The sequence below is a fragment of the Mytilus californianus genome, unplaced genomic scaffold, assembly GCF_021869535.1.
Source record: "Mytilus californianus isolate M0D057914Y unplaced genomic scaffold, xbMytCali1.0.p SCAF_12, whole genome shotgun sequence".
Taxonomy (NCBI): Eukaryota; Metazoa; Mollusca; class Bivalvia; order Mytilida; family Mytilidae; genus Mytilus; species Mytilus californianus.
Genome location: NW_026262604.1, coordinates 22,315,333 through 22,341,371, shown reverse-complemented (window position 1 = coordinate 22,341,371; position 26,039 = coordinate 22,315,333). Strand labels below are relative to the sequence as shown.

Here is a 26,039-nt window from a genome sequence, read left to right as displayed (position 1 = left end):
TGATTTATAGTTTGCGTTTTCAATTCTCAAAATAGTTATTTCTTATTCTATTTTGATTATTATATATACAGTTTTCATCACTAAGAAAAACAATTATAATACAGATATCTTTACTTTCAACGTAAAGGGTCTCACTACTTAGCGTCAAGTAGCGACAAGAAGCGTCAAGAAGCGACAAGAAGCGTCAAGAAGCGACAAGAAGAAACAAATTAGCGACAAGAAGAATAATTTAGTGACAAGCAAACAAATTAAGCGTAAAAAATCTCAATATCAATTATTCTGAATAAATAAATTTTGAAATATACATTAAATTGTCTTTTTTTTAATATGCGAGAAACAAGAGAATAAACTTTTTTTTTTTTTTTATTAATTTATCAAGGATATGTTTAAGATAATATATACCTGCAGTTTACAGCATAGAATGAATCAATGTTTATGTAGAGTCGGCATGGTTGGTGTATCAAAGTTAAGATTCAAACCAAATTATAAATAAGATAATATAATAATAATGTTGATTTATTTCAGACTCAAAAGGGAAATACATATATATATAAATACATGACACAATTTTTTCTGTCTTAACTGGATAAAAGGTTCAAATATTTTATTTACATTATTAATAAAAAAAAACCAAACAAAAGGTATGTACATGAATGTTTGGGTAAAAAAGGGGGTCACTTCTTAAACTTTTAAAATTTTTAATTGCCATTTTTCTCTATTTTTCATGTATCCTTAGTATAATCAGAAATAAAAACATTTTGTCAGGGATTTCTCAGCTGTTACGAAGAGAACAATTTGCTATACTGTCTGAAGCTTTCTGATTTTGAGTTGTAGTATGTAAGCAGTGTTTTAGTCTGTCGTATACCCAATGAAAATATGAAGGGATATAAAGTAAATGTACATGAGACAATATTAATATCAATACATGGTATAACCACAAAATGGAACATTTTTATTGTTGTCCTTCATCTTCAAGTCACCATAAGGCATTCAACAATGAGCAATATTCCTCATAACTGGTAGTAAGTTCAAGTTGACCCCTCGCATCGGTTTGAGCAGAATTCATTGTTAAATATCATACAAAGCTACATCCATTTTTTTATGTCTGTTTGTTGATACTTTAAAAGTTCACCAAAACCGAATAGAAATGAAAACATTTTGAAGAGGGTTTCTCAACCTTTACTGAGAGGAATAATTTGACATTTGTTTGGTTTAAGATTTTTATATCTTTTGTTAAACGAAGTTGGGTAAGGGATATAGTGTTTCATATGTCCGTCACAAAGTTAAAGTCCATCTATCTGTGGACGTATAAGTCATAGTTCATGAGAGTTCGTTCATAGATGCGTCTTGAAGAACCCAAGGGTCCTGATAAAAAAATAAGGTCATCTTTACCTACATTTCATTTTGAGTTTCAAAATCAAGACTTGAAAATGAATTAAATGATACTCCATTTCATCAACTGCACTTAAATGATATTCGATTTCATCAACTGTACAATTTAGTAATATTTTATAGCATTATCATAACTAATTGGATTGGAACAGTTCTGGCAAATGAGGATTCAAGTCAACTCAATATACAGATTGTTTATGTAATAGATATCAGAAGATGTGGTATGAGTGCCAATGAGACAACTCTCCATCCAAGTCACAATTTGTAAAAGAAAAAGCATTTTGCACTTTTTTACACCAAAAACCTCCATACTTCCGGCCCAAAAATTTGATGCGTGTGCCAATTAACTCTCTTGTTGATATTTTACTAGGTAAAGTGCATGTTACAATGTACCCAAAGACACTGACTAAAGGCATTAATATCAAATTATAGTTTCTTCTGTAATGTGGTATTCTAATTATTGAAAATTACTTCTATAAATACAAGTGTGAAATGTGGAAAGTTTATCGTACATGCAGTAATATTCGTTGTTTGTTGCTAAAAAAAAATTGACCTAGTATCGAAATCACTAAGCTTGCAACTATGTTAAGAATAAAAGATGTCGGGAATGCGTCAATGATTTGATTTGATTTTTGGTGTTTTAACGCCACTTTAAGCACCGGTTTTGGGCTATTTCGTGGCGGCCAGTTTTTATTGGTGGAGGAAGCCGGAGTGCCCGGAGAAAACCACCGACCTTCGATAGGAAAACTGACAATCCTAGTCAATTAAGATTGGAGTCGGGTGCACCCGCACGAGCGGGGTTCGAACTCACAACCTCAGTGTTGACTGGCTAGTGATTACAGTAGTAACTACTTAGACCACTCGGCCACCGAGAATGCGCCAATGAGGGGCAGCCTGAACTACAAAATACCATAAATACATATAGAGGGCAAAATACAATATAATTATTGACAGATGACGATACTTATATATAACAAGCTATACATCGTCTGAATAAGTCTCTAATAGTTGTGAACATATTAATCAGAAAAGATCTGCCGTCAACATAATCATGATAATGTTCATCAAATAACAAATGCATTTACGATTTGACACAAGACAACATCCGAAGAGGTTCCTTTCTCTTTCTGAGGGCTGAAAGGAGTCTATACAAGAGAGAATAACTGGCCAAAAAATATAAAGAATATAAAAATGGACACAGAAAAGAATAAAAGGGTTCTAAGAAAAAATAGAGAAATGTGAAAAATGGCATGAAAATTCAAGAATATAGAAATGAAACCCCATTCAGATGATATTTAAGACACGCGATAACTTAATTCAACAATCAAATGTTCAAGCGTCAGGAATAGATTTTACTGTCATTGTCAGAAAATATATAATGTATTAGTACTCGCTAAGTTACAGCAGAAAAGCTCGACTATATATCATTTCAACTGCGAACGTTTTCTTTTATTTTGATAGAAAAGGCAGTGCAACATTTTTGTCATAATTCAGTCAACAGTGTCCCTTGAGCTTTTCTGTCATGGAAGTGTAAAAAGTTTAACAAGTATTGGCACATTTTAATTTTGATAAATTTATCATTCAAGTCAGCTCAAATTCAGTTTCATTCAATTAACATGAAATGATTTGAAGAACGAAAATTATTTCTTAAAATTAAAAAAATTGACAGTTTTAATCACAGTGACTGATTCCTAGTAATTTAGCAAATAAATGAATTGTTTTAGTTAGACGTGGGAGTGTTGGTAGATAATTGATGGGTGTCAATCTGTCAATTACTTCACAATATTCTAACTATTGACACATTTAGTTTAAAATGAGAATTACGAAAAATAATTCAAAACGACATTCGTATTAAGTAAAAGCTTTTTAGATAGAAAAGTTGTGAGTTCTATAAATAACTCATCATAGATACCAGGATTACAAAATATTTCGCCAGACGCGCGTTTCGTCTTCGTGATTCTCTCCGGGCACTCCAACTTCTTCCAAAAGTAAAATCTGACCGTCACGAAATAACCAATAGTGATGAAAGTGGCGTCCAAATATAAAAAAATCAATAATCAATGAATCATAAACGCATATCCTTTTCTGCTGATGAAAAATTCCTTTGTAGTTTATTAAAGGAAGTTAGCCAGCTCCAAACAGCCTCCATTACTGTTGTAAATAGCCTATGCAATACGTAATTCAAAGCTTGATATTGACACTTTATTAAATTATCTTTTGAATATTAATTAGGCAATAATGAACTGTATAATTGAATGAAATTTTGAATTATCGCTCGAGGTATGAATTATGATCATCGCTGTGGGAATTCTTATAATGATGTGTGAAGTATTACTAATTATAGTACATCTTCTTTTTTATATTTCTATTTCAATGGATTTTTGTTTCAATTTATAAAAAGAATAAAAAAATGGAAACAAATATTTAATGGTTTTCATGCAAGAAATTGAAGAATTTATTTGTATCGCCCACGTAAAGATTGCCCTAGCACGATTTTGCACACCTGTTTTGCACTTTGGGTTTCATTGCTCTCCAAATACGTTATTTATATGACTTTTATTCTCTTTGATTCGAACATCATTGATCGTTCACATGGAGACGTAACGTGTTTCTAGCGTGATAAATTATAATCCTTGTATCTTTATTATGAATTTTACTACTGGTCACAATCATAAGACGAACGCGTTTAAATGTGGGAGAAGATACCAAGGGCTAATCAGACACCGTAAGTAACAAGAACAACAAGGCCGAGAGAAAACAATAAACGAGGAACATACACACAATAAATCTATAGAAACCTGACACCCACCAACATCCTAGGTACATGAAGGAGCTTAGCTACAAAAACCTCTTTAACGTATATACAGTAAGATGTTGGAGGATGAAGGAACCATAACCTTGTCTACACTGTTCCCTTAGGTTTGGGGAGGTTTATTTTCAGTTTAATGTGGTTATCCCCGATCATGCCTTCTTGTTTATGTGAATATACATCTATTTATTTTAGTTATTTAAATAATTTTTGTTAACTTGGATATTTTTCCTGAGAAAAAAACATTTTATTAATTCAATATGACTTTGTGTATGACGCGAGTAAACCAATTTCTTGTTGATTTTCATGTAAATAATGAATTTTAAGACCTAGCTACAAAACTAATATTTGACAAACCTTTACTGACTGACATTTCAATATTTCATAGAAGGTTGCTTTTATCGCCAGACTAATCAAAAACAGCTTAAAGCTACCTAAAATGATGAAATATAATTTAGTTTTTTATATTTCTTAAAAGATTTTTGATATTGAATTGTGAACAATTTGATTATGACATTTTATTTCAGAATATTAGTTTTAAAATGTCTGTCTTGAAAATAGTCTAAAATGGTAGGAAATATCCAATTTACAATGTACTATACCAAATGGCAACACTTGGAAATCAAAATGTACTTAAAAATCAGAACAATCGTACTGCGTTTAGAAAAAACCATTAAAAGTATGTTATTAAAAAAAGAGCAATACGTGTCAAAATTCGATGAGAAATCGCATTCGAGAATGTAGTTTCCGATCAAACGAATACGGAATTGTGACATCGACAAAATGAATAAAGACAGGATCATGTGATAACAATATATGAAAAATCTTTATGGCGTCCGTAAACTTTTCGGGCAATTGACTTCAATTTCACCGTTAAAAACCCTTTGTTCAATAGCTTCAGTGAAAACAACACCTGTTTATCAAGGAAATCCTAATAGGAAGCACAAACAGGGAATGTTTTCTCATTGTTAAAGTATTGCTTAATAACTCACCAGTAGTTTACCGATGATAAATGAGAAGTAAAATCACAAAAACCGATTAAGGATGTTTGCTACTCTTGTTTTTGACTTTTTGTCAGATATTCGGAATCCTCTAGTTTTATCCATGTAGTGCCATTAAAAATTTTTGCCCGCAAATCCCTACTTTTCTTTTCAAAATTTAATTACATATAGTTCATAGTGTCATCTTTGAAAATCTTATAAAATCCTTGTTATTTTTTCATGGTTTATGAAAGAAAAAAGGTGCCAATGTTAAATGTATGAAAAATCTAGAGAGAATTATTTCCCGCCAATGGCTTATATCTCGAAAACAAGCACACGGACCCTTCATTTTTTTCTGCTTTTTTAGTTTCTTTATTTATATACTATCAATTTATAACAGTCTTTGAAAAAGCTTGTTATTTTGAAACAGAGTAGCGAACATCCTTAAGAAGAAAAATCAAGGTAACAAACAAAAAATGAGAGAATAATTTAATTTCCAAAAGGAGCGAAACCTGTTGCGTCGACAGGTAAAGCGTCTCCTGCTATGTATGCATAACCCGAAACGTGAATCCACATTCAGTTTAGATATCACACAATGGGGTTTTGGATAAAATCGCTAAAATAAGGGATTAGTCGCAAGTGAGTTGAGACACAGACATATCGTATCGGTCAACCAATTTGTGATGGTGATCGACAAACCTATCAGTGCGGATTTCAGATGTCTTCCTTATTGTTTTGTTAGAGCAGTTTTTTTTGTGTAAAAACGGAATTTGCATAATAATAAAAAAACAAACATGAAATGAAAAGCAATTGTTTTTGTAAAGTTTGGTTTTAAAACTGTTACACTTCAGTTTTTTGCAGCTATTTAATTTGATGATGTACCATTTTATTTGTCTTCAATTTACGAGAAGTTGGGCACCGATCAAATTGAAGAGATGTTTGTTATCTACTAGGAATGGATAAACTGCATTTCGGAAAATAGCTACAATTGGAACCAAGGATGAAAATTGTGCACCAGTTAGATTAAACTGGTTAACACGTGACCATTACAATGTTTGAACCCAAATTTCTTAACATTCTCTGTATGATTTCATAAGTGAGGGTCTCCTTTTGGGTCTTCTTTCCTGTAATCCTGAATATTGTAGACCATTTTTCTCTATTCTTTACCTTTCAGCACTTCGTTATTTTCTATTCTTTTTTGGGTTGGCCCAAATTTCTCTATTTTACATATTTTGGCCCATTATTCGCTTTGTCTTAACCCCACCCAGCACCTCATTAGTGTCGTTGTACTATAGTGTTAAAATGTTACATTTATGACAATCTTGTGTAGACGAAACGCGCGTCTGGCGTATTAAATTATAATCCTGGTACCTTTGATAACTATTTACACCACTGGGTCGATGCCACTGCTGGTGGACGTTTCGTCCCCGAGGGTATCACCAGCCCAGTAGTCAGCACTTCGGTGTTGACATGAATATCAATTATATGGTCATTTTAATAAAATTCCTGTTGACAAAACTTTAAATTTTTCGAAAAAAAACTAAGGATTTTCTTATCCCTGGAATTGATTACCTTAGCCGTATTTGGCACAATTTTTTTGGAATTTTGGGTCCTCAATGCTCTTCAACTTTGTACTTGTTTGGCTTTATAACTATTTTGATCTGAGCGTCACTGATGAGTCTTGTGTAGACGAAACGCGCGTCTGGCGTATTAAATTATAATCCTGGTACCTTTGATAACTATTAATACTCCATGCGAAATTTTGATCAATTCAGTAGCATATTGTTGTAGGTTTTTTAGATTTGCCCCTAAGGACTTGGTAGCTACTTTTCGAATTCTCTTTTGCTTTAACTTTCATTTTATCATTACATCCTTTCTTTTTTTCTCATGAATATTGACCCTTTATTTCCATTTAATTTCAGACATATCAAATTAGAAGCAGAGTTGGCTGAAATGAATTGGAGAGTCAAATGGGAAGATATAATGTTTGGCACGATGGAAAACGACAAAAAACTCCGTCGTCAAGGAAGTACGCTCAGTCTTACCAGGGTGAGTAACTCCATCTGTTGAGGAAATTACGTATTAAAAGAAATCACGAGATCAATCCGAATTAAAAACTTGTACTTTATCTAAGCGTCTAAGGCGTTATGTTGGGTTAACCTTAAACTGACGTTGTATATCTAATCATTTTCCAGTTTCATATCTCGAGGCCATCTCTAGATTTCTGTTTTAGTTAAAGACCTTAATCGAAAATGCACTTTCTCCTTTAAAAGGTTGATGGTATACATAATTGAAGAGACTTTGAACCTAAACGGTAATACAGTGAATATAAGTAACGTAACACCTATCAACAAGACTTCAAAATATAATGAAATAAATAAACTTAAAAAGTCCTTAACTACAGCTGTTCGGTGAATCACAGAGGGTGAGGTCCTCCTGGCTGATAATTCTTATTAAATAATCATGATGTACTAGTATTACAAACATTTTGCCCCCGAAAAAGTCAGAGCGTATGTGGTCTGTTTTACTCTACCCAATTCCCTTTTCCTTTAAGCAACTTTTACCATAGAGAGCTTTGCCCATTCCTTTTGGAAATTGTAACTGTTGAAGACTTTGCAAATTCCTTTAAGTAATGGTAAGTGTTGAAGACTTTGCTCATTCCTTTACGTACTTTTTACCACAGAGGACTTTGTCCTTTCCCTTTTGACAATTCTTAGTTATAATGCTCCAAAAGTATTTGTACACGTTTGGCGCTGTAATCCTGATCAAAGAAAACGAACCAAGCGCTGCAAGAACAGTCGTTGACTTCGTCATTCTCTGAATGGATTGGTATAATTCATAAAACTTTCTTTATATCAAACCAAAAAAAATCATAAATAATTATTATAAGCAGTGTCAACCATACAGAACTTTCACTGAGGCGTTGTCCATTCCTTTTAGGAAGCTTTAGATATATTGTTTAGCAATGAATTCTCCTATTTCAGGACGTTTAATTAAATGTCTTTTTCGTCTTGGTCTGTCATAAAATGTCTATAAATTGGCTTGCTTAATTATGAAAACAATATAACAGATAACATGCTTTTACATTAGTCATTTTGGGGCCCTTTATAGATGGTGTTCGGTGTGAGCCAAGGCTCCGTGTTGAAGGCCGTACTTTGACCTATAATGGTTTACTTTTACAAATTGTGACTTGGATGGAGAGTTGTCTCATTGGCACTCATACCACACCTTCTTATATCTATTTGTCTTTCATATTAATGATAATGAAATTTCTTATAATACTAATAACTTAATCTTTGTCATTATCATTTTTCTCGAAGAAATTGTGTAAAATATCTCTACCTAAAACATGTACTTACACCTTGTAATTTTTTTTATACAATACGAATCATGTGGATTCTGTCATTTCATCTTACCAACCATAGACAGTCCAATTTTTGTCAAATTAAATTTTGTAGATATTTTGACTTAAATACTCATAGCTTATCTACTTAGATCTTATGATGAAGGAATAGCAATATGATGTTTTAAACCAATTTCTACGTTTTTTGTGTACTCTTTTGTAAATATAACCCATAATGCATTAGATTCTGAAAAGGCAAATTAAGAGCCTATTCACACCTGAACGATTTGAAATGACAGAATCCACATGAGATGTGGAATATAAACTATTTTGATCAGATTTTCATCAATTAAAATTTGATAGCTTTTTTGAAGAAATTAAGCAAAGTTGATTTTTTAAAATCATGCTAGTAAGATGAAATTTCATAAAAGATAAATTATGTTCAAACATACAATTTAAACGTCACTGTTGCATATATGTGTAAAACTTTTAACATTTTGTTTTGACATAGGATACTCATAAACGCTCATCAACTGAGGTAATTGTATTGAGCTGCTCTTATTCAAGTTATATGTTACTCTCTTCTTTTTGCACTTTGTGTATTTCCGAATTTATAAAACACCCATCAATACTGATCCTCAATACAGTCCCTCCAAAATAGATTATAACCAATAACAGAGTTTTCCCTCCTAAATAAGTACACCCTCTTACCATTTCAAATTTTAACTGATTCTTTGTATTAGGTTGCATATAGAGAAATAAAGGAATACCTTTATTATCTAACAGTCTTGTAGAAATTTGAAAAAGGTACATGGAATATAGTTACCATTGAAAATTTCATCGTCTGATTAAAGGTCAACATAAGACATATTGTACTCATATTCACTCTTTCTCATGGCAAGATTAAAATACTTTCCATTGTTTGGTTTTACTGGTTTCAACGCTTACCTTTAGAATAAATTACAAAAATCATAACGAGGTGTGTTGATCTTTAATTCAGTATAAATTTTCAATGGCATTTATATACGTGGTGTCGCACGAGGAAGTAAATACCTCATTATCATTGTTTTATACGTAGGTGACAATAGTTTGAACTTTAAACATACTAACACCCAACTAACAACTAAAGGAAATTAAAAACCGTACTAACACTACTCCTTGTTAGGTTGATGGTTCAGTATAGCAATTTATAGTTTATTATAAGGTTTTCTTACAGATTAGTTAATTATGCAACCTATCTGCATGTCTGAAGTTATGTCGAAATACCTAATTGAAACAAACGCATGGTAATCAATTTCCCCATCGTGAAAAAAAAATTGAATTTATCTAAATGGCTTCTTTGTATCATGAACTTTCACTAAAATACGACGGAGGAAATCTTTACTCCACAGACCAATGGTGAGGCATGCGCAGAAGGACGTGTTCTGATTGAGAGGTCGGATACGGTTGACCAATCATGGTGCAAGTGTGGCCAGTGTGAGGAAAGCGACAGACGTCGTAGGGTCTGCTGTCGACAATTGGAACTTTTTGGCATATTTGATGATGGAACCAATTGTATTACAACAACCGATGATTTCCGAAATGTTGTACTTAACAAAGAAGTTCTATTGGCAGTTTTCATTCACGTGATGCTAGTTCGTAGACAAAGAGGAGGAGCGCCACTAGATCTCAGCGCTTGGTGAGTATATGGAATTTATATATCATATCAACTGCTCTATTGCAAATAGGGACACATAACACAATTTGGTACTATAAAAACTAGGTTTCCCGAAATATCAATAGGTACAGATGTGATTTGTTGACGATATGAATAAATTGACCGAGAGAAACACACAACCATTGATATTCTAACACTTTTCTTCGGTTTCATAGATGCTACTTTATGCGTAGAGTCATCTGTTAAGCCTATGATGTAAATCTTTAAAAGAAAAAAATTGGGGAAATGAGTCTATACTGAAACAATAAATAACCTTTGGATATAAAAATTAAAATAACAAAAATAACGAACTCCGAGGAAAATTCTAAACGGAAAGTCCATAAGCAAATGGCAAAATCAAAAGATCAAACACATCAAACGAATTGATAACAACTGTCATATTCCTGACATAGTACAGACATTTTCTTGTGTAGAAAATGGTGGATTAAACCTGGTTTTATAGCTAGCTAAACCTATCACTCGCATAAACGATTTTGCGGACTTTTGACTTCTCCTTTTACTGAAATTGAATTTTAAAGAAATGATGCACTTACAAATAGTTTAGATTTTAGGTAGAAAAAATATATGTTTTTTGGTCAATTATGGTGTGAATATGTAACACTACATTTAAAACATGATTCAATGAATTAAATCGAGATTGAAAGAGCATTTCTGAATCAATTTCAAAAAACGTGTTCAGTCTTACTGGTGACTAGAAAAATATTAAGATAATGCAGCTTTCGATTATTTTTACTTTATGATTGATATAAAAGTTATATGTCTGGTGTTTGCAAATATTTTAGTAAAAAACACTCTATAATTGTGTGTTTTGTTCATTTGTAAAACAAAACAAAACAAATAAAAGGTTCTTTTTTAAATTACATACTACGCAATTCAATACAAATGTGCTAAAGATATTTTTAGATCTTGTATATTTGTATTTCTGATTTTATTTGTATCCATTTCTGTCAGATGATTCTTAAACAGAAATGTGTAAGCACGTGTTAAACGAGACAGATGTAACACATAAAGCATTATATATACACATATATATATATATTATATATGCAGGCGGTGTTGTCTCGATATCTTAATAGCATGAGTTCGAATCCCGGCGATCGAAGAACAAAAATTTGCTTCCGCAAATTTGCAGATTTAACATTATTGTGCTGATATTTAGAGTAATTTATATAGAGTAATATCTCAAGTCATATGTAGACAATTTAACTTTTAAAACTTTATTGAACAAAAAGAACTGAATTGCATTAGAAACACAAAAATATGACAATAACAGTACTAGTAATACAATAACAGTACTAGTAATACAAATTCAACCTTTGACAAAAGAAATAAATCCTTCTATTTGAAATTAACCATCTGACAGAAATGGATGAAAAATAAGTTATTATCAAAATTGCATAATACAAAAAAAATGGAGATTATGGATTAAATGAATTAAGTCATATGAAAGCATAATAGTGAAATGACAAACATTATGTGTTGTGGTTATGGGGATTTCCTATTTGTTATGTAATAAAGTCGGCATTATAGAGCTTAATACCTTTTGCTTTCACATCATTTGTTTAAAAACCTCTGTTGTTCATATACATATAAACAATACAAATATGAAAACATGGCTTCTTTTATTGTCCTTCAATAGCTAAATGTTAACAGACTGAAATCCAGTGTCATTTATTGGAAGTATATTTTGCTATCTGTTTCATTTGTGTACACATCTTTCGCCATTGCTGTTGATATCCTGTCTTTACTGTGTATCGACAGTTTGCTTCAAGTCACCATTAAATGAATTTGAGTCTGAAACGGCCACTTGATTTGACATTTTGTTAAACGGGAACCTAAACATCTTAAATCTGTTTAGATTGATTTGTAAGTGTTATTCAGGTATATGCCTGACAGCAAGTTCAGTTGTATTCAGACATTTTCAGTCAATCTAGTTTTGTTTAATAATTTATCAGGCAAGTCAGTTTTTACTATTAAAATGAAAAATCACAAAAATACCGAACTTCGAGGAAAATTCAAAACGGAAAGTCCCTAATCAAATGGCAAAATCAAAAGCTCAAACACATCAAACGAATGTATAACAACAGTCATATTAAGTAAAGGTAAAACAAATTGGAACTGTAAATTCTGAAAATAACCTTAATAGCCTGATCTAAAGCACCACAAGCACTATATCTGAACAGGAATGAATTATCCACAATAGATGTTCCTCAAATTTGTTCATGAGATTGAATATTATTTATTATTTATTGCTATTTATTGTCTTTAAGGATGTACTTAGGTGATCTAAGATAAAATTAAATAAATCAAGAATTCAAAATTGATACTTTAAGCTGGAAGAGTATTAGTTAAGGATAAAAATAAGCTAAAAATATTGATAGGTCATGGAGCTCCTTTTCGAGATATTTGATTTATAAAATATGGCGGTAAAAGACTGACTCGTACTTTTACCTTATATTTGCATTGGTATTATTTTGGTCTCAAATCAAAAGAAAGAAAATCAAGAATCTGCTTAAATTTTGTCAAATGACCATTTATGAGCTATTAAGTCTTATGTTAAAAGATAAATAGGTGTTGTGGGGCAAAATATTTTACCTTGTATCGTATGGAAAAACACTGAGGAGTCCGAACATTTGACACTTATTCCATAACCTCACCTAAGTACATCCTTAAAGACCGATCAAATAAATGGCCTTAGGACTATTAAGCATACCGATTTTGTTTTCCATTAATTTCAGACACAAATAGTTTCGGTTGCTATTTGTTGATCTATAATCAGATAAGCCAGGTTCATTGATATAAAGGTTTGTTGAATGTTTAGGGTAGTTATTGGATTTTGTCATTGTCTTGCTAAAAAAAAGTAGTAAAGGTACTTATTCCTCTTCATAGATGTTACTTTGTGTGTAGGCAGTTGGTCGAATCTCCCAAAATATATGTTGGTAGTGTAATTTGTGTATTTATTAGCATCTTTATCAGTTGTCCCAACTGTAAGTAAACACAGATTTCAATCAAATGGAAGGACGTTGTCAATATATTGTTCATGTATCATGACACGTCTTCTTTCAGAATTATTTCAGATAAAAAAAAATCGTGAAGATTATGGTTAGCCGTTTATAACGTCAAGTGACGTTTTTTTATTCCTCTTTCGGTTACTTCTCATTACCGATACTATTGTAAAGTAGTCAGCAAACAGGAAGGTTATCTATTGTCAATTAATCAGTGTTAAATAGGAAGACTTACCATAAGGCGATAACATAATGCCATTTATCTTGGACAATTAAATGGTCTCTGTGGAAACTGCAGAACTTTTCTTCTCGTTCAGATTCAAATGAATGGAATCAAAGAAGAGGAAAAAAACAAGACAGAAGATTTAGGTTATATTGTTTGGAAAAGTGGCACGGCGTAGAGCTTGGATAGTATATCTTTGATTGCTTCTGTTTAATTTCTACCGAACCTTAATAGATTCTGGACAATATATAGCTTGTTATTTATTGAAAAGAATATATATTGCCTTCTTATTGTTAAATGTTGTTTGCTGTCTCAATAATGTGAACCATTGATTTTAAATGTTTATTTGAATTTTTATTATACTTCAATGAGACAGCAACTCAGCAACAAAATAAATCAAAAAACCTCAGGGGGTTAATATATTGTCTTCAATAACAGACAGTGTCAAACTTAATATCGTCTTTTAAATTGTGAATAAGACTTTTTAGTGTAAAGAAATTATCAATGATCCAAAGATCTGCAATCAACACCATACTCTTTAAATTATAACAAAAATGAAAGTTTGACGTAGGAAAACCAGTAACCAGTTCCTGCGTCTTGTTAGATGTCAACCCTTCCCATTTTATTCTCAATCTTTCTCCTTCAACTCTGACAGCTTTCAATCTCTAGTATACGTTTTCCTCAATGATTAATTGGAGTCTGTGGTGTAAAAGGAGGAAAGCTTCATTTCTGTATTCTTCATTTTTAGGCAATTTTGTTCTATCTTTTTGTCTATCGTCTCTTTCGAAAAGGACATTGAAATACTTTTCATATTGGATGCACTATGCTGGCCAACAACGGAGCCATTGCTTCAACAAATAATGTTTTCTTTTTGACAGCATCAGATTTTAATTCTGGTACCTGGTACATATTTTTCAATCTTGTTATCTGGATTGTTGCTTGTTGTTTCGTCTTTTTTCTTTATGCAGCTATACGTCTAATAATGATTTTTGATTTTTTCATTGATATCATCTGAATTCCGTTCTATTTATTACTGCTGCAGTTTTTCGGTGGGATTCTTGTTGTTTAGTCTAGTCTTTTATGCTGTGTTTTGTAGACTTTGTTTTTCGACATTGTGTTGTCAGTTTGTCTTCGACGAACGAGTTCCCTTTGGTATCATTCACCTCTCTTAATCAATCTCATGTTTTATTAAAATATCGTTTTCTCTACTAGTGTTTTGACAATTTGCGTTTTTATTGTAAACGAAAAACAAGTTGTATTGTTAGAATTGAAGTAAAAATTATATGCTTCATTGGTGTTTTGAGAGAGAGGCGAAAGTTACCAAAGGGATATTCAAAGTCATAAGTCGAAAATAAACTGACAACGCCATGGCAAAAAAAAAAATAAAATACGAAGAAACAAACAATAGTACACAAAACACAACATACAAAATTAATGACTGATCAACACGAACCCATTCAAAAGCTGTAAAAATTAAATTTGTCGAAGTGCATTATCATATTGAAAAATTCATCATGATCATCCTTTTTTTTATTACTGTCCATAAATGGCTCAAATAAACTTAAATTTTAGCACATTTACCAATTGCATAGTATATCTATTTTTTGTTTATCATATTGTAAACACCAGACATTGCTTCTATAAGAGTGATTCATTGGCATTATATATATCTTTCACCTTCCTTTTGATTACAGACCTTAACTCTTGTTCAACAGATTTTTAAGATATCTTTAATACTCATCTATTTTCGTGATATTCAACAATTCGGCGTTTCAAATCAAAAGGACAATGGGTAATTTTATATTTCGTACCCAAAAAGAAAATAACGTCATGAAATTGGTAAATTTATGAAAGTTTAGAACATTTGATGTACGCCTTTTGAAATATTGCCTAACTGACAACTTACTATCGATTTGGGAACAGCAAATTAAATATGTGTTGTTTATTTAAAATGCGCCTTTAGTTTTTTCAGCTCGGTTATATATTCTTTCCAGCAAACTTCGATTGATGGCGACTAGACAGTTCCTTTGCTGGATGCATAGAGGTCAAAAGTTGAAGAAAGAAAGTAGGATGTCGATACCGTCTTGTGTGTCACGTGCCATTCATATGAAGTTTCCGGATGAGGTCATAGAAGTATCATCAACTTCAAGAGGAAGTTGTACAACAACCACTCTAGCAGAGATGATGCCGCTGGAAATCCAGACATAAAAAACGACTTCAGACAGATGAATGATTTCAGAAAAAACAAACAAAGGAATTCCTTTTTATATTGTGTCATTATTGATTAATAAGATATTGAGTTGATATAGACCTAGATTAAGGGACATAACTCTAATCACTAGTACGTGTGTTTCAACCATTTTCACTCTAATATTTTTTTGCTTTTAAAAGAAACGCAGATCATTTTACTTGTATTTCACATGAATGCTTTAAACGCAAAAACACCTATTGACGAATATGACTTTTGCATACGCATTGCTAATTTATGTCATGTTTTCTTTAATATAGGTCAACCCTTTAAGTGAACACTTACATATTCATTTCTCCTGCAATCAGCTAACTATTGTACAAGTAAAAGGTACACAAATAAGTTTGTGCTTTATTTGCACTTGTACTTGTACAAATAAAGTCTCCTGTTTCCTGCTTCCTTATTGAGCAAACCGTATTGTGATTATTTCTTTTTGCGTAGAGTTCGTCTAGGTTCCCTCAACGATCCGCGTTTAAACTATGCCGATTTAAAAAAAAAAAATCAAAGACACCTATTTGGATTTAAACTAAATTGCAAATAAAATTATATTTTCCGACAATGTACATATATTGTGTATATATATTTATTTTTAAATATTTTATATAAATTTATACGCTGTTAAAATAGAAATTGAATCTGATAATTTAGAAATCAATTAAATGGTTTATTTAATATTAGTTGGGAAGTAAAAAATGGGTAGGCACCCAGACCATCACGGAAAGGTGCATTGTAAAAAGGAATATGCTTAAAACTCAAATTTCATTTCGATACTACCGCATCCCATATTTTCGCTACGCATACACGTTAGATAGATTTTTATTCAATACTTGTGACAAGTAAACATATATAGTGAAATATACATGTATATCGTTATTGTTAACTTGTTGCTTTTTTTTATTAATATCAACCATAATAATGATATATATATATTATTTATTTTAGTCATTTGAAGATTTGCATCAGCCATATTTACATTATATTCAATATGTTTGCGTGGGGATTTGTTTTTGGTTTTTAGGGTTATTTTTGCTCATAAACATTTGGCAGCATATCCATGTTCATTTAGGGTGTTTATCGCTTATGTTGTAAATGTATGTACATATTTAATACAAACATCAATTGATAGACATGCTATGTGTATGTTAGAATGGATAAGCTGCGTATGTTGTTCATTTTTAGCCAACTGTCATTGTAAACAAACGGAAATATCAAATCTACCAGCAATGCAATTTAAAACATAAAAACTGAAAAATGGATGACAATAAGTTGTTGATTTTAATTTGTTACTCATGACAAGATCTGAAAGGTATTTTATGTATTGGGGTTTTGTTACCGACGGATTTAGGATTTCGGAAGTTGTCTATTACCAAAATCAATGAAATTGAGTATTGCAATACAATTGTATAGCAAATAACAGTTTACAAATTTAGATGTTTTCAATAAACTAAGGTAGTTAATATACTTTTTGGTCGAAATAACAATGTGTTTATTGTATACTTCGTGAAAGTTACGAATATATTGGTGAATGAATGTTTCGTAAAATGCCGCATGAGCGCTCAACTTCCGAGAATTATTTTTGATTGGCAGAAAATTGAAGCAATTTGTTTAGGTTGATGAGCTGCTTAGTAAAATTCTATCATTTGAAGGATAATTCCCGCAAAATTTAACCATTTGATATTTTGTGTGTCGTTTGTTATATTTCGAATTATAAATAAGTGGGCTAAAATTTTACTATGTAGACGTGTTGAGCCGTTAAATTCTTCTTGCTCAAACATTTTTGGGCAACACGTTCATTTTTAATTCCTACTATGTACAATGTACTTTCACTGTGAATTTTCACTGTTATTTAGGGCATTGGTTCGTTTTCTTCATCCCTCACAAACGATAAAACAAATCACCGAATTTGTTGGGTAAATCAATTGTTTAAGGACCAGGATTGCATATACTATAAAATATCATAAATAATTAATGTTTCATAAAGAGACAATCCATGTAAACATTCCAAGTGCAGTTAGTGTTTTTGTTTGAATATTCAAAGCTTTTGTTATAGCATTTTGATCTTCGGAAGGGTTATATGATCTACACGTGACACTCGTTGTATTACTCCTGTTCAATACATTGATATGTGTTGCATTGTATAATGTTAAGTTTACTTGAAACAGCTTCGACGACAATGTTCACATTGGAAAAAGTTTCAATAAGGAACAGAATAGCATTTTATTTTTTTTTTGGTTTTCCCTTATATATAATGTTCATATTTTCATTAGTTCCTTTAACTTGTAAGTTTGTGTTCAAGAAATTCTTCTCTGACACTTTATTCACAGAAAAAATCTCTCAGGAAAATAGGTTTATAACTTTTTGAGACTCAACAATGAACCTTATATTCAATTGATGTTTTCAAATCAGAGCATTGTTTTTACTTTTACCTGAAATAGACTCATTAACATCCCAATTGATGTTCGCGATGTTCGCTCCTGTTGTTTCTGAATTTTTGTCAGATATTCAAACCTCGGGTTTTATCCATGTAGTGCCAATAAAAAAATTTGCTCGCTAACCTCTACTTTTTTTGATAATTTTATTAAATATAGTTTTAAAATGTTATAGCTTCCAGATTTTTTCATATTTTTTTGACACGAAAAAAGGTGACATGCTAAATGTATGAAAAATCTAGAAAGAATCATTTCCCGCCAATTTTCAATGACTTATATCTAGAAAACAAGGACATGGACCCTTCATTTTTTTCTCCTTTTTTAGTTCCGCTTTTTATACTATCAATTTGTAAGTCTTTTTAAAACCTTGTTATTTTGAAACAGAGTATCGAACATCCTTAAGTACCTATTACTGTATACAATCAATGTTTCTATGTTTAGATACTTTTAAATGTTATTTTTCTTTTATTTTGTAGTCATTATCTTTTTATGTTCATCAACAGTTTATTTGAAGAAAAAAAACATTTTTGAATCAATTTTAAACTTCACGGTACAGGTATTAGATTTTGATACAATGTATTAGTAGCTTAATGCTGGTGTAATCATATATATACATACATTTTGTTAGTTTCGGTAAAGTTTGGAAATCTAAAGCATAAATATTTCATAGTTAAAAATGTAATACACTAGATGTACATTCAAAAATTAGTTAAATAAGTTATGTACTTAAGATGGAGTGATTTTCCATCCATTTACCAATCAAAGAAAAATCAGGTTGCATATTATAGTTAAATATGTATTTATGTCAGTTACTCAACAATATATTATAAAACATTTTTTTTTTATGTTTTATTATGCTTTTATATGAGCATACGTTTCTTGGTTTTTTAAAACGTTGAAAATCATTGCACAGCTAAAAACATACAAAGCTTTATTTCAATTGGTTGAAATTGAATAAATAATGTAATTGATATTACTTACAATTTTGAGAAATTGCCATTTTTTGCCACTGCCTTTATCGCCGTGATTTTGATTTTGCAAAAATTTTACTATTGATTTCCCGGCGTTATGTTTTCGCCATTTTCTTAGGTTTTCGGGTAATCATATAAGACAATTTTTCGAGTATTCATATAAGAGAAGATCTAAGTTTAACATTTTCGATACGATTTATATTCGTGTAATGTTTCTAATCGCGAAAGATGCAAAATATAAATTGGCCTCAAGGTTGGTTAGTTTACAGCATATGCTATAAGGTAACTTAGCTATAATGATATCTGAATCACTGTTTTGAATTTAATTCATCTGTGGTAAAAATTCGTATGTCACATATAACTGCCATGAAATACATTAAATAAACTGCTCATGTAAATCAAATTTTATCTGTTTTAATTTAAACAATATTTTCAGTATTATACCTTTCAAGGCGGGTATTTAATGTTTTATCATATCATATATATACTGGTCAGTAATTATTTTTCTGTTATATTTTGTTATTGTTTTAAGTGTATTTTTATGTAATTTCATATAATTTAAATTGGTGTTTTTGAAATATATTCTGTACATATCTCTTCCCATTTTTTATGGAAAGATGAACAACTCTTACATTTAATATGACAACATTCAGGTTGGAAATCAAAGTCTTTTTGTCTTGTTTATCAAACTGAAATTGATTTGCTATTTAGAATAAAAACTAGATAAACAGAGATAATAGTTATTTACGAATACTTATAATATTTACCATTATAATTACAATACAACTCACTAAGTATTTAAACTATTGCGAGAAGTGCTTTGATCAGGAATTATTTAAACTATTTCGCTTCTCAACAAAAGTCACAAAGTGGCTAAAATGTGTGATTCCATTCGCTCTTACAGAGATAATGTCTTGTTTGGAAACATTTAACCTTCCAGTAACGCCATATGTTTTCTTCAAAATTCAATTTTGTTTAATGAAAAATAGTATATGACGAGTTAAAACAACATAAATGAGATATAACATGCAAAAAGAAAACAAGAAACGTTTATATTACGTTTCAGTTAAGGTTTGGTTACTCATGTTTAATACCACATATCTTCTCTCTTACTCAATAATTTATATTATACATATTTATTTATCCAATGTAATTGTAAATTGTAAATTGTTCATTTAAGAAAAGTTTACTTGCTATTTACCTTTAGATATTTAAACACTGTGGGTACTAAATTCTTGTTTCTTATTTTTGCAAAACCGTCATTGTTGAAACAGCTTAGTAACAAATATAGGTAGTTATTTGGAAACGCGAACAAATTTGGCATCCTACACAACATTTTTAAGATCTTGTGTTTGCTACTTGAAATAAAGTTTACATTTATTTGTTTTTGAATTTTTATAAACTGGTAGTTATACAGCAGAAATAGTTTTTGATAGTATAATTGAGCACACTTGACTTCTTGGTTAGTGTTAACTAAACCATTGATAAATTATACGTTCTTTATAGATTATACCCGATCCGGTAAAATTATAGAAGTAATATTTGCAAATAAATGTTATAACTGTAAGAAAATATTCAAATGTGTAGCATTATATTCAAACATTATCATGTTATACAAATTTTTCAAATCTATTTATTGATGCTATATTTTATTTTCTGTCCACGCTTAAGTCATTTTTCAATTATAAACATTATCTTTATGTAACTTAGATCTGCACATCTGTTTAATTTTATGCATATATATATATATATATATATATATATATATATATTCATTTAGGCATTATTTATTTATTCTCATTTCTTTCACTGTTACTGTTTTAATAAAATATTATACCTGCAATAGTTTATGTATTTGACTTTAAGATGAACCAAATATGGTGATGTTATGCACTATACACAATGATTTGCATTGTGTGTTTGCCGTAAATTCGTTTTATGTTGATGTCAAATATTTTTCAGTAAACTATCACTCCATATCTAAATGGGAGTGATGATGAAGCTTATTTTTGATCTCATTTACAACTAATCTAAACAAGGGTTGACTAGAACTAGACTTTGTATGGCCTCTTGTAACCGCTGTATGTTCAGTTATTGGTGTCTTTCGTTTGTTTTTCTGTATTTAAGTGTCAGTCATAAAACAAAACAAATTTCCTTTCACAAACAGTATAAAAATTCCGTTGAACATCGAGATATGACAAACAATTACAAACAACAAAACGTATTTGATTACCTTAAGGAATGTTCAACCACAGGAGCTGATGTCTTATTTAATAATAAAAGTCTAATGGTACTTTTTTATCCTGGTATGTTGTACATTTCAAAACATGAGTGTTCTACGTTACATTTTAAGCGCAAGATTGGTTGACATGTGACCTAGAATATCATTTAAAGTTTAATTCTTATTTATTCGCTTTTATTTCAGCATCATTATCTTTTCATTAAGATTGCAAAATACTTTTCTTTGGTTATCATATTTTTATATATAACGCTTTAAATGGTCTTCATGGTATCCTCAGGTACATTCCTCTTTTGAAACTCTCTTTTCTTGTTTTCAATCGATGTGGTTTTTTGTTTTATTAAAACGTCTTTCAAAATTTTTATGTATGGCTTTCACATATCTTGCCAATGTATTTCATGTGTACTTTGTGTCAATTGAATGTTTTCTATTTTTTTCTCATTAGTATATTTCGTCTATTCATAAAATATTTATTTAGATTTAACATAACTTGATTCTTGATATTTCGAAATAGCTTCTTGAATATCGATTGACATTCTCATTATATCGATTGACATTCTCATTATATCGATTGACATTCTCATTATATCGATTGACATTCTCATTATAAACATTCTCATGATGGGCATTATGCGGTTTCAGAATTTATTGGACTATTTTCTTTACTCTTTTCGCGTATCCTAAAGCGGATGTAACGTCAAGTCATTAGTGATCATTGGTTAGATTTCAATTGAATAATTTTGTTAGCAAATCAAAACGTATTGTTGATCGCTTTAAAAAATGTTACCCATAATGCATTAGATTCAAAACCTGCGAATTCCAATCCAATATTGAATGAAATAATGCTCGATGATCTTTCAAAAGTTTTTATCACTAGTAACTATTTTAGTTCCGAAAGCTTATTATTTCGCTTTTGACTATAAAGCTTCCATATGTTTTATTTTGTGACGCGATGTTTTAACTTCCTGGATGGCATATCAATAGTTTAAACTAACACATACAAAGAAAAAGAATCTTCATCAAGATTCAAATAATATTTATTAGAAGGGTCACTTATTAAATTTATCTACTTAAAGACATTTGTCATATTCAATTACCGAAATTTGTTCATTTTATATATAATCATTAAACCAGTGTATATATTTTATATTTCAGAAACTGTCAATTGCAAGTTCCGTTTCAAGAGATACAATTGCAGTTCACTTAAGTGATGTTGGCCAGCGACAGCTGTTTACAAAGACAGGGTATTATAGAGTCAGTATATTTTTTACCAAAAAACTTGTGAAATTTCAATGCTTTAAATTGATAGTTGTCTAATTGGTACCTATACCACAGCTCATCATTATATTGTTCCAATCCCTGTCCTTTACTCTGCGATGGATGGTTGTGTTACTGAAGATGTTACAAATTCAATTTACTTTAATATTACTTTGATATTGCAAAATTAATGTTAGTTTTAACACCACAAATATATATATTGCGTTGGATAAAAACCTCAATTTTTGTACGTTTGCATGCAAAACAAATTTCTTGTTAGAGGGGTCTAAATACAGCACAAACAACATTCTCCAAAAGACCAAAAAAGTGAAAAAGTATATTTTAACAAAACGCATTTGACTAACAGGTCGAACAACAAATGTTCTTAAACCCTGCTGACTGCCATTGGCGATTGCCAAATAAACGGATCACCGATGTAATAAATGGATCTTTATTATAAATTTAATACTAAACGGAAAACAATAAACTTGTGGAAAAGATGATATACCGCAAACAAAAGGTGCCAAGCTTTTTGTACAAAATATCCTGATTTCGACAAATAATGTCTCTTCAGTGATGTTAGGAATCGAAACAGTATTTGGAAAGCCATACAATTTACCTCAATTTAGGATAGACTCTTGAATTTTGAGGGGTCAAAATAGGATGAACGGATCATATAAACCCGAAGGCAAATATAATAAAAGCCCAAACGAAAAAATATAAACAAGTCTAAATTGAAAACAACGTTCAAACCTATGATTGCGTTGGATAAAAACCGCAATTTTTATACGTGTGCATGCGAAACAAATTTCTTGTTAGAGGGGTCTAAATACAGCACTAACAACATTTTCCAAAAGACCAAAAAAGTGAAAAAGTATATTTTAATAAAACACATTTATATATATATATATATAGAAGTAAAGTAGAAGCAGAGAAACAGACATGATTTTATATCAGATTCTTTTATAGCTTACTATTCAGTTATTATTAAGCTCATTATTGAAAGCCGTACGCTAATCTATAGTTGCTTACATTTTACATCCACGTGAGTTGGACTTTGGTTGGTAATTGTCTCATAAACATCTCATTATTTTAAAGTCTTAGTATAACACGCTCCTGATTGGAATTTATTGTAATAGAAAAAAAATCAACTTTTGTAAGACTGTGTATATTGAACCCAGCTGTAAGCTCGTCTTCACGCACACTCTATATTGACATTTTTTCACAGACGACGCATGTCTAACAAAATTAATCTGAACGCCTTTATAACGCTTAGATAGATTAATTGTTTGTTGTTTGCTTAAGGTCAAGTGACAATAAACGTTAACAATACCAATTATACGCCACTAAACTCACACTTCGGCAATTAATGTCTCTTCAGTGATGCTCGTAGTCAAAAGAATTTAAAAGTCCAACATTTATACGTTTATACTTCTGATATAGTATTAATTTCTTATTTGTCATTTGTCATTTTCAGGGTGCCATAGTAGCTATTAAAAGTATAGATAAATCAAATATCACAATAAACAAGCCATTGCTTTTAGAAATTAAAAAGGTGAGTGCTATAGTAATGTTTTCATTGAAAATATTAAATTTAGAAATACCTTAGCTTTAACATTATCGTGCACAAAATTAACCAGACAATTATTAAAAGTTTTGAGTTTAGAAGGGTGACGGGGTATCTGTTGTAGGGTTGTCTCATTGGCAATCATATCACATCTTCTATTTTTTTTATGACAAATCTACATAAGCTAAAGAGGAGGATTATTTAGTTCATGCCACATATGTTTAGATTGTATCTGTATTAAATATAGAAATTTGTCCCAAATGCTGGGAGTTTTAACATAAAATATTGTTGTTGTAATTGTTAACGTTATAACGAGATATTACAGAATAATTATTTTTCTGTTATAGTTTGGCAGTATTTTAACTATTTTTAGAAGCTGAAAACGTATAATGGTGAAAACAATTAATCGAGGGTCAAAATATTTTAAAATCCTGATTGTAATCAAATAGTTTAATTGCAAATATGCATATACAGAGTACACTGTTCACAAAAATATCGATTCGAGTAGCAACCTGATCAAGCCATTTTGAATGTGTGATATCTAGAAATAAACAAGTCTAGGTTCTTACAAATAATGAAACTGTAAAGACTAGTTTGGCTGTTCTATATAGTCCTGTTTTGGGTTTATGCATTAGACCATTTATTTTGTTGGCTTTTGTTACTTTCTGTCTAGATTGACATGCTTACAAAAATGAAAACAGCACTTTATATACTTCCATTTGTCCGATGCGCTTTTCTAGATTTACCTTCACCATCTTCTAAAATGTTATGCCAGGAACGCGTGTTGTGAGCATGGAAGTATTTGTACATTTTTTTTTTGCTTTATATAACAGATAAAAGATCTTCAGAATGACCATATTGTACGTTTTCTCGGTGCCTGCATCGACCCTCCAAACATGTGTATTATAACAGAGTACTGTCAGAAGGGGAGCTTACAGGTATGTACAATAGACCCTCCAAACATGTGTATTATAACAGAGTATTGTCTGACGGGTAGCTTACAAATAAAATATTTACAAAAGACCTTACAATCATGTGTATTATAACAGAGTACTGTCAGAAGGGTAGCTTACAGGTAAAATATTTACAATAGACCCTCCAAACATGTGTATTATTACAGAGTACTGTCAGAAGGGCAACTTACAGGTAAAATATTTACAAAAGACCCTCCAAACATGTGTATTATTACAGAGTACTGTCAGAAGGGCAACTTACAGGTAAAATATTTACAAAAGACCCTCCCAACATGTGTATTATTACAGAGTACTGTCAGAAGGGCAGCTTACAGGTATGTAAAATAGACCCTCCAAACATGTGTATTATAACAAAGTACTGTCAGAAGAGTAGCTAACAGGTATGTACAATAGACCCTCCAAACGTGTATAATAACAGAGTACTGTCAGAAGGGCAGCTTACAGGTAAAATATTTACAATAGACCCTACAATCATGTGTATTATTACAGAGTACTGTCAGAGGGGCAGCTTACAGGTAAAATATTAACAAAAGACCCTCCAATCATGTGTATTATTACAGAGTACTGTCAGAAGGGCAGCTAACAGGTATGTAAAAAAGACCCTCCAAAAATGTGTTTTATAACAGAGTACTGCAAGAAGAGGATCTTACAGGTATTTACAATAGACCCTCCAAACATGTGTATTATAACAGAGTACTGCCAGAAGGATAGCTTACAGGTATGTACAATATACTCTACAATCATGTGTATTATAACAGAGTACTGTCAGAGGGGCAGCTTACAGGTAAAATATTTACAAAAGACCCTCCAAACATGTGTATTATTACAGAGTACTGTCAGAAGGGTAGCTTACAAGTATGTACAATAGACCCTCCAAACATGTGT

At 30.9% G+C, this 26,039-nt stretch overlaps 1 protein-coding gene across 9 annotated transcripts in view; it reads left to right on the top strand.

Moving 5' to 3' along the window:
• LOC127721559 (atrial natriuretic peptide receptor 1-like) overlaps nucleotides 1–26,039 on the top strand; it is a 227,239-nt gene that overhangs the window by 175,932 nt on the left and 25,268 nt on the right. For 6 of the 9 annotated variants that reach the window (XM_052228327.1, XM_052228322.1, XM_052228321.1 and 3 more), the window contains exons 8-12: nucleotides 7,104–7,230; nucleotides 9,036–9,062; nucleotides 22,512–22,610; nucleotides 24,091–24,168; nucleotides 25,014–25,118. In XM_052228327.1, coding sequence (XP_052084287.1) covers nucleotides 7,104–7,230; nucleotides 9,036–9,062; nucleotides 22,512–22,610; nucleotides 24,091–24,168; nucleotides 25,014–25,118 — 436 coding nt within the window. Of the gene's footprint in view, nucleotides 1–7,103; nucleotides 7,231–9,035; nucleotides 9,063–9,915; nucleotides 10,203–15,463; nucleotides 16,549–22,511; nucleotides 22,611–24,090; nucleotides 24,169–25,013; nucleotides 25,119–26,039 lie in introns of those variants that run through there. The other 3 variants (XM_052228323.1, XM_052228330.1, XM_052228329.1) reach the window with 2 other exon arrangements.